The 13,567-nt window shown below is 41.2% G+C and overlaps 2 protein-coding genes across 2 annotated transcripts in view; one reads left to right on the plus strand and one right to left on the minus strand.

Moving 5' to 3' along the window:
• LOC134749210 (nonsense-mediated mRNA decay factor SMG8) overlaps positions 1–13,326 on the minus strand; it is a 20,850-nt gene extending 7,524 nt beyond the window's left edge. Inside the window, exons 1-10 of the mRNA XM_063684090.1 lie at positions 13,119–13,326; positions 12,230–12,525; positions 10,010–10,225; positions 9,599–9,851; positions 8,748–8,885; positions 7,493–7,567; positions 4,857–5,014; positions 2,643–3,695; positions 1,809–2,573; positions 724–884 (exon numbers count right to left, since the gene is read on the minus strand). Of these exons, the coding sequence (XP_063540160.1) occupies positions 724–884; positions 1,809–2,573; positions 2,643–3,695; positions 4,857–5,014; positions 7,493–7,567; positions 8,748–8,885; positions 9,599–9,851; positions 10,010–10,225; positions 12,230–12,525; positions 13,119–13,256 (3,253 nt within the window). The 5' untranslated portion in view covers positions 13,257–13,326. The remainder of the gene's footprint in view (positions 1–723; positions 885–1,808; positions 2,574–2,642; positions 3,696–4,856; positions 5,015–7,492; positions 7,568–8,747; positions 8,886–9,598; positions 9,852–10,009; positions 10,226–12,229; positions 12,526–13,118) is intronic.
• Positions 1–13,567, plus strand: part of LOC134755369 (lipid storage droplets surface-binding protein 2) — a 122,828-nt gene that overhangs the window by 1,696 nt on the left and 107,565 nt on the right. The gene's annotated exons all lie outside the window — the stretch shown is intronic.

Below are 13,567 nucleotides of genomic sequence, written 5' to 3' on the forward strand. Positions count from 1 at the left end.
AAACGTCTACCAAAGTTGACAAGCCGTTAATAATCTACCTACACCTAAGACCCATGTATACCTTTGTTTTACAAATAAAGCATTCTGATTCTGATTCTAATCGTTTGTGCCTTTCCATCATACCAATACGTCGGAAAGGGACAAACGATTGTTAGCGGCCTGTCAACTTTAGTAGTCGTTTATGAATAAGGGGGTAAATCGACATTTTAAAAATATGTGTACACGACTTTATTGCCTAGAAGTTTTACGCGTATAGATGTTTTAGGCAGTGTTGGCCGAACGTTAATTGCAATTAACCATTAACCAGTACAAATTGAACCGTAAACCGTAAAGGACGGTTACAGTTCACGGTTCAATTTATTATTATTATTTGTAATGCAGGCAGTCACTTTAAATAACTGATAATGTCTGTATCCAGAGTCATAAACCGAGTTCTCAGTGTTGAGTAGAATTTGCTTTGTGCTTATCTAATTTATTCTTAAACTCATTGACACTTTGGGAAATTTGGGCTTTTGGGCCATTTGTAATGGTTAATGGTTAATTGCATTAACGTTTCGGCCAACACCTGGTTTTAGGCCTTTGACTACACATGTCGAGTTATTATACTGCATGAATGGCGAGCATCTACCGGAGTATTCGGCGAGGCGGACAGCGGTCATAACAGTTTTTATGATTTCCTTAAGCCGCCGACCAGTCCGGGCGGCCCTCGTGTGACACCCTCACCGTTATCCCGGGCGGGCACCAGGTACTGCGGGCCGGACTCCTCTTCCCCGGAGCCGGGGGACAGCGCGTCGCCCGCCGACCAGCCGGAGCACCCCGAGTTGCCGTCGGAAGCCCGAGGCTCGAGCTCCGCCTCTTGAGAACCCGCTTTCACTGATGCAGCCCTGAAAAAAAATGTCATTGCATAAACAACGGTATAAAGAAGCGTGCGGGTTGATCGTACCAGTACGAGCCACGAGTGAAATGGACAGACTGTGGGACTGGAATAAATAAAGGAGTAGGTTGGTACAAGTAAGGAGTCATTCATTAATTACATCACACGTTTAGGGGGAGGGAGGGGGTCAACAAAATGTGACATGTTGTGACAAGGGGGAGGGGGGAGTCACAAACTTTGTGACGTCACTTTAACTTATTTAAATTATTTTATTCGCTGTACAGTCAGATAACAAGTTTTTGGAACGATAATCGAATTTTCTCTCCTGATCAGTTTTGGCTTATAAAATTATTTATATTTCTTTTGTCAAAAATATTTTGATAAAATATTAATAATGCTTAATTCGATTTGCTGATTAAAAAAGAAATTACGTCACACTGTCACACCAGCCGGGCTAGCACATGATTGGCGCGAGAGTATCTCGCCGCGACATAGACTACCCGTCCCTCTTTAATTCATACAGTTAGTAAAAGACGGGTAGTCTATCTCGCGGCGAGATACTGTCGCGCCAATCATGTGCTCGGCCTACAGGGGGGGAGGGGTTTGCCAAATGTAATCAAGTGTGACAAGGAGGGGGGAAGGGGTAAAAAAAACCTAGAAATACGTGTGACGTAATTAATGGATGACCCCTAAAGTGAAATTCTTGCATAGGTATAACCTGCACCTTTACTTGCTCTAGTTACTTGCGCCGTGTATATGAATGGTTTATGCTCAGTTTAAAGGGGCCCGCTGACTATCAGTCCGCCGGACTATATCGGGCTGTCAGTTAGAAGAAAAAATTTACAGTTCCGAACAACTGACAGGCCGATATCGTCCGGCGGACTGATAGTCAGTGGGCCCCTAAGAGCCCCACACTGACACAACTATGGACTACCTGTAGGTGGGCGTGGAGGGGGTGAACACGGGGAACGCCACAGACGTCAGAGTGCTACAGACTCCGCACTCCACGGCCGCGGTGGTGTAGAACGTGCAGTTGGCCGCTTTCACTGTGTACGGGTCGTCGCGTGAGCACATGCTGTAACTGTACCTGTAGGTAGGCGTGGAAGGGGTGAACACGGGGAACGCCACAGACGTCAGAGTGCTACAGACTCCGCACTCCACGGCCGCGGTGGTGTAGAACGTGCAGTTGGCCGCTTTCACTGTGTACGGGTCGTCGCGTGAGCACTTGCTGTAACTGTACCTGTAGGTAGGCGTGGAGGGGGTGAACACGGGGAACGCCACAGACGTCAGAGTGCTACAGACTCCGGACTCCACGGCCGCGGTGGTGTAGAACGTGCAGTTGGCCGCTTTCACTGTGTACGGGTCGTCGCGTGAGCACATGCTGTAACTGTACCTGTAGGTAGGCGTGGAAGGGGTGAACACGGGGAACGCCACAGACGTCAGAGTGCTACAGACTCCGCACTCCACGGCCGCGGTGGTGTAGAACGTGCAGTTGGCCGCTTTCACTGTGTACGGGTCGTCGCGTGAGCACTTGCTGTAACTGTACCTGTAGGTAGGCGTGGAGGGGGTGAACACGGGGAACGCCACAGACGTCAGAGTGCTACAGACTCCGGACTCCACGGCCGCGGTGGTGTAGAACGTGCAGTTGGCCGCTTTCACTGTGTACGGGTCGTCGCGTGAGCACATGCTGTAACTGTACCTGTAGGTAGGCGTGGAAGGGGTGAACACGGGGAACGCCACAGACGTCAGAGTGCTACAGACTCAGCACTCCACGGCCACGGTGGTGTAGAACGTGCAGTTGGCCGCTTTCACTGTGTACGGGTCGTCGCGTGAGCACATGCTGTAACTGTACCTGTAGGTAGGCGTGGAAGGGGTGAACACGGGGAACGCCACAGACGTCAGAGTGCTACAGACTCCGCACTCCACGGCCGCGGTGGTGTAGAACGTGCAGTTGGCCGCTTTCACTGTGTACGGGTCGTCGCGTGAGCACATGCTGTAACTGTACCTGTAGGTAGGCGTGGAAGGGGTGAACACGGGGAACGCCACAGACGTCAGAGTGCTACAGACTCCGCACTCCACGGCCGCGGTGGTGTAGAACGTGCAGTTGGCCGCTTTCACTGTGTACGGGTCGTCGCGTGAGCACATGCTGTAACTGTACCTGTAGGTAGGCGTGGAAGGGGTGAACACGGGGAACGCCACAGACGTCAGAGTGCTACAGACTCCGGACTCCACGGCCGCGGTGGTGTAGAACGTGCAGTTGGCCGCTTTCACTGTGTACGGGTCGTCGCGTGAGCACATGCTGTAACTGTACCTGTAGGTAGGCGTGGAAGGGGTGAACACGGGGAACGCCACAGACGTCAGAGTGCTACAGACTCCGCACTCCACGGCCGCGGTGGTGTAGAACGTGCAGTTGGCCGCTTTCACTGTGTACGGGTCGTCGCGTGAGCACATGCTGTAACTGTACCTGTAGGTAGGCGTGGAAGGGGTGAACACGGGGAACGCCACAGACGTCAGAGTGCTACAGACTCCGCACTCCACGGCCGCGGTGGTGTAGAACGTGCAGTTGGCCGCTTTCACTGTGTACGGGTCGTCGCGTGAGCACATGCTGTAACTGTACCTGTAGGTAGGCGTGGAAGGGGTGAACACGGGGAACGCCACAGACGTCAGAGTGCTACAGACTCCGCACTCCACGGCCGCGGTGGTGTAGAACGTGCAGTTGGCCGCTTTCACTGTGTACGGGTCGTCGCGGGAGCACTTGCTGCGACCGCAGTTGCACGCGCTGATGTAGCGGACGCCTGATGAGTGCTCTTTTGAGTTGTCACTGTAAAAAAGTTCTAAAATGTCTACTACACGGCAAAAGGCAAAGGTGAATCTTAAAAAAATTGTAACTTCTTTTTTTTGCCATTTTTTATGTGTGAACTTTTTTGCCACTTTTGTATTATTTATACTCAAAATCACGAGCTCTTTCGATCCTAATGGGATAAAAAAAATTACAAGGTTTTTTCCTATTGTTACCATTTCCCCATATACTTTGTATGACTGTAAAGAAAAAGGAAAGTTTGAGAAATGTATGGAAGTTTTGGGACACTTTTTTTCTCCTTTAAGGGTGAAAAGGGCTCGTGATCCTGACTAGAAATAACACAAAAGTGGCAAAAATGTCGCACAAAAAAATGGCAAAAAAAAAAGAAACGCTCGTAAAGTATATTTTTTAAAATTAAGGTCTAATCTCAAAAATCATAAATCTTGACATATGGCCGCAGGCACAGTAAGAAATATCTTGGCGGAGCACTTAACCAATTTGTCAGTTACTAACGCTACACTTAATATTTTTGACAGTTAAATTATAGTACACATACAAAGCCAAGTTAAAATATCATTAGATTAGACCTGTGACAGGGGGGTGTCACTTCGCAGTTTAGGTATTTGGCCGGCGCGCCTCCCGGGCAGGCGTATGGCAATGGGCTGTCGCTCGACTAGCGCAAAATTGAAAATACATAATGCCTTAGAAACCTAAGTCTATAGATATTGTTCTGTTTACGGATGTCTGAATAAACGGAAGAACAAGAAAGCAGATTTTTTTTTTTAATTCCGGACTATATTGACCGACATATTTTCAAAGGAATAAGTACTTCTGTGCATACCTACTTTCGTGAGAATCAGACATACTATCTCCGTATAAAAAAAAATTATGTTTACAGAATCAACGTTTGTAATTCCTACATATTTATCTTAAAAATAATAAATCAGTAGGTACAAGTACAATAACTTGTCAAGTGACAACCCCGTGCCGACACTCGCAGCTCGGTCATAAAACTGCGGCGCGCAAAGAAGATTCACGGTTCGTGCGCGGTTATAAGTTTCAATTTTGCTTGCAGGCGGCGAGAATAGGTATAATTTTATATCTTAATCTGACTTTTGTGAAGGAGTGAATTTTCTGTACGATAGTACTATTGGTTATTCTGTGCCTGTGGCATGTACTCACTGCTCGGGATGTATGCAGGGATGGGCGGTGAGCGAGGGCGCCTCGCACAGGGACCGGGAGCGCCAGGCGGCCGTGCAGGCGGCCCGCAGGCGCGCCTCCGCTGCCCCTGCTACGGGACCGCGGGCCATCGTGTGCAGCACGCCTAGCGCCACGCTCACCTGCGTAAAGAAGACAATTCTAAGCAAATTCATAAAAGGATCAAATGTAAAGACATGTTTATTTTACGGGTCTCTATTGTTTCCCATATAGTTTTAAGTCATTACAATACATACAATAAATTAGTATTGTTTGTCCACATTTTCGTTAGTCATAATTTGGTTTTTCTCAGAAGCGCATAACTTTTCAGGATTGCCATAAAACAAACCTAACCTAACCTATCTATAGGATAACCTGAGGAACATCCTGAAAAGTTAACGGTTTCAGAATTATGACTAATGATAATATGACAATCGTTACATTATGACTTTCAATAATTATGTCAAACAAAGGGACCCCTTATTTTACAATTTACGCCAAGAAAATGCTTTTACAAGTTGGGTTGGCCGAGTTTGAAAAGACCTACATTTTTTGTCGATTTTTTTTCGCTGACTGTCCTTTTTTTTTCGATTTTATTACGTTGCACTGCATTTTCACCTAGATTCTATGACCACCTTGATTTTATGTAGTCATTAGCACGCTATCATCATAATGTATTACTGCATTGCCGTCGTTCTTTTATAAATATACCACGTTTTAGTAAGTGGTTCTAATTTAGCTTTCACGATTGAAATGTCGTATAAACTTTTCTGTAATTCGCCTAGTTTCAGAGTTTATACCAATAAAAATAAAAAAATATGGCAAAACGCACTTTTGATGGCGATGTTGCCACTATGGGACGTAGTCTAATATCCTTTTCACATCACCTATTCGAAAAGGGAACTTTTCTTCCCTGCTAGGAGGGATCAAAGTGGCACTTTTCTGTTCAAGGACATTTTGTTGCCAGTATGAAATATTGACACAAAGACATATGAAATTAGTATGCAGATAATCGATTACAATTTCTTTATAATCGATTACGTGCATACAATTTTTCTAACTTAAATAATATTTTGTTGTAATTGTAAACAATAAATGTAATTAACGTATTTTAAATTAATTAATATCATATTTAAATGAAGTAAATTAATTAATTAGCGTAATATTTACAAAGAAACGTAAAAAAACTTGTTTAAGTATTTAATTTTTATTTTGACATTTTAGGTCTCCTTAAACGCAGCCATACTTGTCTATGCAATTTAAAAAGTTTATATTTAAAAAAAATTGTACAAATATTTCACAAAACATTATGCTGTTCTGTATTCTGTATAAATTTGTAAATACTTAGTTTAAATCAATAATAATAGGCCTTTTCATCTGTGTCAGATGTTTTAAGCAGCATCCCGGTAACGACACTAATAATAATAAATATAAGTGATATCAGTCTTCATAGTGTTCTTCCGAAGATTTGGTTCAAAGGGGTAAGAGCTAATTTGTTATCAGAAAAATCTACAAAAATAATGTACTTGATTTTCATTGTATCATTTTAGTTGTTTGCTGCTGTTTTTGAAAAGATATTAGGTACATAATTATGAGCTGTAGGTACTTTTAATTTGTCACTACAGTCACGTCTGAAAATATCGATACGGACAAAGTGCCAGAAGTATGTACCTATACTAAGGTCGTGTACACATATTTTTGGCACTGTCCGTATCGATCTTTGCTTAAAATAATAATGTTTTGAAACCTAATATATGTTAGTATGTAATTTCCTCATAGGTGATGTGAAAAGCAGTATGTGTCACATGGTAGCAAAATTATTTTCACCTGGGGCGTTAACACTTGAATCCCTCACTACGCTCAGGATTCTATGTTAGAATCCCTCGCTACGCTCAGGATTCTATTATAGAATCCTTCGCTTCGTTTAGGATTCAATTGTACGCCCTCGCCGTAAATATGTCATTTTGCTCCCTTGTGACACAATCTACTATATTGATAGATGTCAAAAAGTGACAAGTAACACTTTGTAAAAACTAGATTTTACGAAAAAAAAAGTAAAAATCCATCTTAAGTGACATGTTTACCAAAAACATTTACTTTTTATGTACAAATAGGTACATTAAAAAAATCTAAAAAACAAAACAAAAACAATATTTTTACTATATTGACCTAAATTCAAATATTTTCCTTCTTTTGGCCTCAGAAAAGCGTGGTTAAAATCTTTCGGGTTCCTCGTGAACACCTTGTATAACTTTAAATGCATAGTCTGATCCGCTACTTTTAATACCGAATTTACGTACTAAGTACATCAAAACAGAAGAAATGTAACAATAACAATAAACGAAGGGTACACGGAAAGAACATGTCTAGTCACTTTTTTCGGAAAATGAGATTTTCATCTCAAAATGTAGAACTCTTAATGAACTATTAGTTATATCTTTTGCTACCTCTGTATAATATATGTAACACAACTTTTTTTTGAGCTAAAAAAGATCTGGTCACGGAATTACTATACATTTTGACATGGTTCCAAATTTTTAAACCGCGATTACTCAAAATGTTACTAAAGTGACTAGACATGTTCTTTCCGTGTAACCTTCAAATGTTAAAAAGTAACTTGCCTTGTGCGCGTGGTGTTGGCTGGAGTAGTGCGCCGGTAAACCCTCGGCGTATGACGCTTGCGCGATGGGTAAGACCTAACAGAGTTACTAGTTAATAAGATAAGATAAGATAAGATAAGATTTATTGTTTAACTGTGTACAAAGATGTTTACAATAATACAATAAAGAACCAAGAGTTTATCCATCTCGGACGTACAATATAATAGGGATGATGACACATGTTGAATTTTATAACAAAATCTAGTAACATAGATAGTAAATGAGCAATTTATTGCAATAATGTGGATATGAAAATAATATATGGACAAATACAAAAATACAGGAAGTGAGTTTCAAAATTTAAGTTTTTTTAAACTTCCAAAAAGGTAAAAAGTAAGGGTGCCATTCGATTCCTTACATTTTAGCCAAAAAAAGATTGTATGTCAACTATGTACATAAACGCAATATTTCACTGACAAAAACGCAATTTTCTTGTTTTGACCATACTTCAAGATATGGGCTCTCAGTTACCTTGACGTCACGTTCACTTATCACTATATGCATACATTATTATCATAATCGTCAAACTCTTTCATGCTGTAGAAGCTACTAAGCCATTTAATGGTTTTAAATTGTTTACTTTCGACAGACTTTATTTCAATTATTGCTGCAATGTAGGCACTTTTATTTGTAAGTTAAGAAATCAACCGGCAAAAGCGACTACAAATAATAGTGAGTGAAACCGTAGTGATCTAAATATTTCATAAGTTTATTATTGACCTTTGCAAGTTATCGTTAATTGTGGATAGTTTTGTGAAATACTCTCCATTGCGCTTTACAAAGAGGCAAAACTTGAGTATGTAGATTCCATTTAAAATCAAAATCTGCTTTTCCTTGAAAACATTTCAGTTAACATTGAAAATCATACAGCTATAGTGAGTCGCATGGAGCCACCTGCCTCGCGAGGAAAATGCCGCGCAAAGCATTGGCCTTGAACACGAGCTTCGCCTCGATGTATTACGGCGGTGCGCGAGTTTGCCTCGTGCGGGGCACGTCTTTAACGTACGAGCTGCTTCGCGCGGCAATTTCTTGAAGTAGGATCCTTATAATGGATCGAAACGAATAATGTCGGGTCAGCGAGTCGTGTCACAAGATTATTTGTCAGCTATTATAGCTGTCAGACTACGAGGTGTCATTCCATTTACAGTAAATTAATTGTTTCAATATTACCGCATTTCTTCTGAATTGTTTGCTGTATAGTGTATAGTTTACTGACCTTAGCACATCGGGCATGCGAGAACCGAACATCTGTAGCGAGGGAGTCGTGTAGGGCTCCGCCCTCGGCAGCCGGGGACTCCAGATACAGTGGCGCTAACGCCTGCGCCGCGGAGCGCCAAGTCGATGCCGCTGGCAGCTGAGCATATAGTCCATTTATTATATATTATTCCTAATAATAGTAATAATATGGGTAAAGTTCTTGACTAAATCAACATACACAGTTACGTATGCATATTTGAACCCACAGAATTAAATATAATAAAAAAACATCACATCTTAAATATAAGATAAAAGATTAGAAATTTAAAGGTGTTTCCGAAAAAATTTATAGTACTTTTTACAGATTTACCTCAATTAAAACTGAATAATTACTTATTGCATATTTCCCTAAACGCCCGATCCACATATCCCTCTAGACTCCCTAGCTAGTGAAACTGCCATTACCGTTTGCGTTTGCAGAGGAATTTGAAAATGTTATCATAAAATTCCTCTGCAAACGCCAGATGTCTCTGCATAAACTGTCGTAGCCCCCCTCTCTCAGGCCGGTTGTCTACGGGTTCGACGCCGGCGCAGCGCCGCACGAGGCCGCGAACGAGCGCGCTGACGTCGCGCGAGCAGGGTGCTTCGTATTGCAACACATAACAAGTCAACTTACCTCAAAGACGTACTCATCGCATATTTCCCAACATTACCATCAAATCCCTCTCCTAACGCCAAGTCCAGCCGTAGCCCCCATCTCTCAGAGCTCCTTTCTATGGGTTCGACTCCGGCGCACGAGACCGCCCGCGAGCGCACTGACGTCGCGCGCGCAGGGTACTTCGTCTTGCAACACATAACAGCTCAACTTACCTCAAAGAAAGAAGTGCTCATCGCATATTTCCCAACATTATCGTCAAATCCTTCCCCAAACGCCAAATCAACATGACCCTGTATGAACTGTCTAAGCCCTCCTCTCTCAGGCCGGTTGTCTATAGGTTCGACGCCGGCGCAGCGCCGCACGAGGCCGCGAACTAGCGCGCTGACGTCGCGCGCGCAGGGGGCTTCTTCCGCGCTCATGTATACGAACTCTTCATTCTTCGGGATGGCGAAGAGGGATTTGGCACTGTGGACGGAAAAGGTTACAATGAACAAGGACTTTTTCAGTTGTTTATCTAACCATACTTTGTGAAATGTGTGGAGTTCTTATTGAACAAAACGATAGACGATGTCGCGGGCAGAAGCTAGATATCGATAAATAGGCTATTTTCTGGATCCACTCACCAGACATTGGTGATGATGCGCGCTTTCCTCAGTATGAAGTACAACTGGTCTTCCACCGCGTGTTCAAGCCGCTTCAAGCCGGCAGGGTTCCTTGCTAAGGCCCGTGGAGCCCTACGGAAGTGGAAGAGGAGGCGCGGGCAGCAGGAGCGCCCGTGTGCCTCCCAAGCGCCGCCGAGGAAGGATACGGCGGCTGAGGTGCGAGGGGCCAGCTCAGTCCTAGTTGAGAAGGTTTTGTGTAGAGGTTTATGATCACGGAATAGATAACAGTGTACATATTATAGTTTTTTTGTATAGACATTAAATATTGTAATAAATTAATCTCATTATGAACGGAATTTGTATGCTTTGTTGCATAGTGTCACAAGACAAAATTAGGCTGTCATTTAGCACTGCAACCTGTCCATAGTCCAAAATCCCAAAAGTGCAAAATTTGCTAGTGAAAATTGAACCTATACTTTTTGTTTTAAAATTGAACAAAACAAAACAAATGCAACTCGGTTGGCTTTGTAATTCTATTATTCGTACGGTGGTTTTTGGTCTCGAAGTATTCTGGAAATCGATTTTCGCTCATGTCGTCGCAAATATGGACATATTTGGTATCAGTGCATTCAGTGTGATGTCCTGAACACAAATATATGAGATGACAAGCGCGAAAGTGGTGGGGGTAGTTGCTGTGACGCCAAAAATCGGCAGTACAAAGTTTTTTACTTTTTTTTTTAATCATACCATGTGGGGTATCAAATCCCCCACAAATGAAAAATAGAAATGAAATTAATGAAATGAAAGGGCTTTGTGAGTAGATCACAAATATATAACATACTGTAACATTTTCACTACTTCGTCTAACAAATTAATCTATCGTCTAATAAATTTCACAATCCACAGTTGACTTTGAACTGCTCTAAATTGAAAATTACTGAATGGGTCATTCGAAAATACATACCAAGTGACTGTGAATATCCTCTATATAACGTTAAAAAATAATTCACCAGATATAACCAAAAATAAGAAAAGTACATCAAGTTGAAAAAAAGTATAATGTTCTGTTACAACTATTATTAAAACAAACAAAAAACCAGGCTATTTACATATATTTTTGAAATGGTATTTTCACTAGCTTTCATTTGATACCCATATTGCTATAGTAAGAACCCCCCCCCCCCCCCCCTTTTTCATTAGCGGGCGCCATTTTCAAAATTTATAAATTTATATATATTAGCACTAATCTTATATTTTTAGGATTATATGGCCCCACTTTTATATTTGAGTTGATTAAATGAAAGGTAAATTGCGGTTTACGATTTATGACATATTAAAAAAACTACTTACTAGATCTCGTTCAAACCAATTGTCGGTGGAAGTTTGCATGGTAATGTACATCATATATATTTTTTTTAGTTTTATCATTCTTTTATTTTAGAAGTTACAGGGGGGGGGGGACACACATTTTACCACTTTGGAAGTGTCTCTCGCGCAAACTATTCAGTTTAGAAAAAAATTATATTAGAAACCTCAATATCATTTTTGAAAACCTATCCATAGATACCCCACACGTATGGTTTTCAGGCAGACAGACATGACGAATCCATAAGGGTTCCGTTTTTTGCCATTTGGCTACGGAACCCTAAAAAGGAGGTTCTCAGTTATGTATTTTTGTCCGCGATTATCTCGCGTTTGACTGAACCGATTTTGATGCGGTTTTCAGAAAAACCAACCAATGTTTTCAGTGTTACATTCTGGAGAAGATTTTAGTATACATGGAAGGTTTTAGTATACATGGATGGTTTGAAAAAAACAATTGGAACCGGTAGGTGGCGCTGCTATCGGTATATCGTCAAATTTGATTTACTGAAACCTGTGCTGAAACCAATTTGGATGAAAGTTTGTATTTAGATGAAATTTTGGGAGTGGGGGTGGGTGTGGGGGTGGGATGGGAGTGGGAGTGGGAGGGTATATAGTATATACAAATTATTTTGTGCTTTTCAATGGGTTACTTTTATAAGGCGGTTCCCTTTTAAAAAAATTATTTTTTTTTAAATTGTTTTTTTTAATTAAATATTTTTTTTACTTTTGAAGATTCCACTCATTGTTTTGTGTGTAAGAATTAATATTCTTAATATTTGAAGAATTTATTATGACAAAAATAAAATGGGCTATTCGAATAACCAAATACTATTACCACTCAATTTTTTTTTAACTTAAAGTTTCAAATTCACCTACCTATAAGCATCAATAGCTTTAAACAACTGCAGATATCCAAGATCAAACACCGGAGTAGGAGACGACAGCACCACAATGTGGCACAGATGGAACATCAGCGCCATAGCCTTGCAGGCCTCCGCTGTCAGCTCTCCAGCCGCCACGAGCCAGTGGGAAGCATCGGCATCCTTCTCCGTTGAATTGGAGTTCTCATTGAGGCTGGCTGTGAGAGTGGCCAGCTGCTTGGTGTCCAGGTATGTGATGGCGTGAAGGAATAGCGTATTGTGGCGCTCATCCCATTGGCATTGAATGCCATTCTATAACAATTAAATGTTAAGTAACCATTGCAAATACTGCAATGTTCTGCCACTAGAGTGCAGCACTAGCCTTTTTAGTAAACCATAGAGTAACTTATGCATACTGTACCTTTAACAGGTTTTTGACAAGTTTTCAGATAAAAAATATGACATTGATGCATCAAGGCGGTTTGTTTACAGAGGACCCGTTAGGGACCTAAATACAAAATTTCGCTATCTGCCTCTTTATCGCTCGAATATGCAAGAGTGACAGGGATGTTAGTTAACGAAATTACTATTTTCTTGTTTCGCGATAGACCCTCAGATTGTGGTATTGGCGCCCCCTACGCAAAGTTTCGCGTAATATTCCCAGTTTTCGGAATAGCATGCTTAAAAGAAGATTTAATAAGAAGAATAAAGGCAAAAATGGTGTTTTGGAATGAAAGTTAAACAAGTTTTAAAGAGTTCATTTGACACAGATTGAATGTTGTGGACTATGTAGGTTATGTTGCGAACAACAGTAACGAAATTAATTCGTAATCCACTCATACTCATAACTTAGGGCCAGTAATAAAGCTTTTAGTTTAGATTTATAATAGAGTATATAATATTACCTCTTCAGTTGCCGATGAAGAAAAGAGCGGTGTGGTTTTATTTGGGTACCGATATGGGGACTTGCCTATTATCCCAACTACCACGATGCGCTCTTTTTTAGAGAACTCCGGTATGTCTGCTAACGAAAAGTTCTTCATTTTGGCCAGTATTCATGTATATAACGTTCTTTCCGAAAATTGCAAAAACGAGAGAAATGTTTACAAAATATGAAAATACGTCAAATGACACAGATAAGACAAGACAAGACAAGACAAAAATGTTTTGAAAATGCATATTTAACCAAAGAGCCTAAGTAGGCGTAAGTTAACTCTGAAAAAATAATTTAATCACATAAATTAAATTAGTTAAATTTGAGTGTTCTTGAAATGAGCTAGAATTCGTTGTCTATTTTAGAAAAATATACAAGTGCAAAAACAAAACGCAAACAAAATTCTACTTTACAACTTTA

Source organism: Cydia strobilella, chromosome 2 (genome assembly GCF_947568885.1).
Source record: "Cydia strobilella chromosome 2, ilCydStro3.1, whole genome shotgun sequence".
NCBI classification, from domain to species: Eukaryota; Metazoa; Arthropoda; class Insecta; order Lepidoptera; family Tortricidae; genus Cydia; species Cydia strobilella.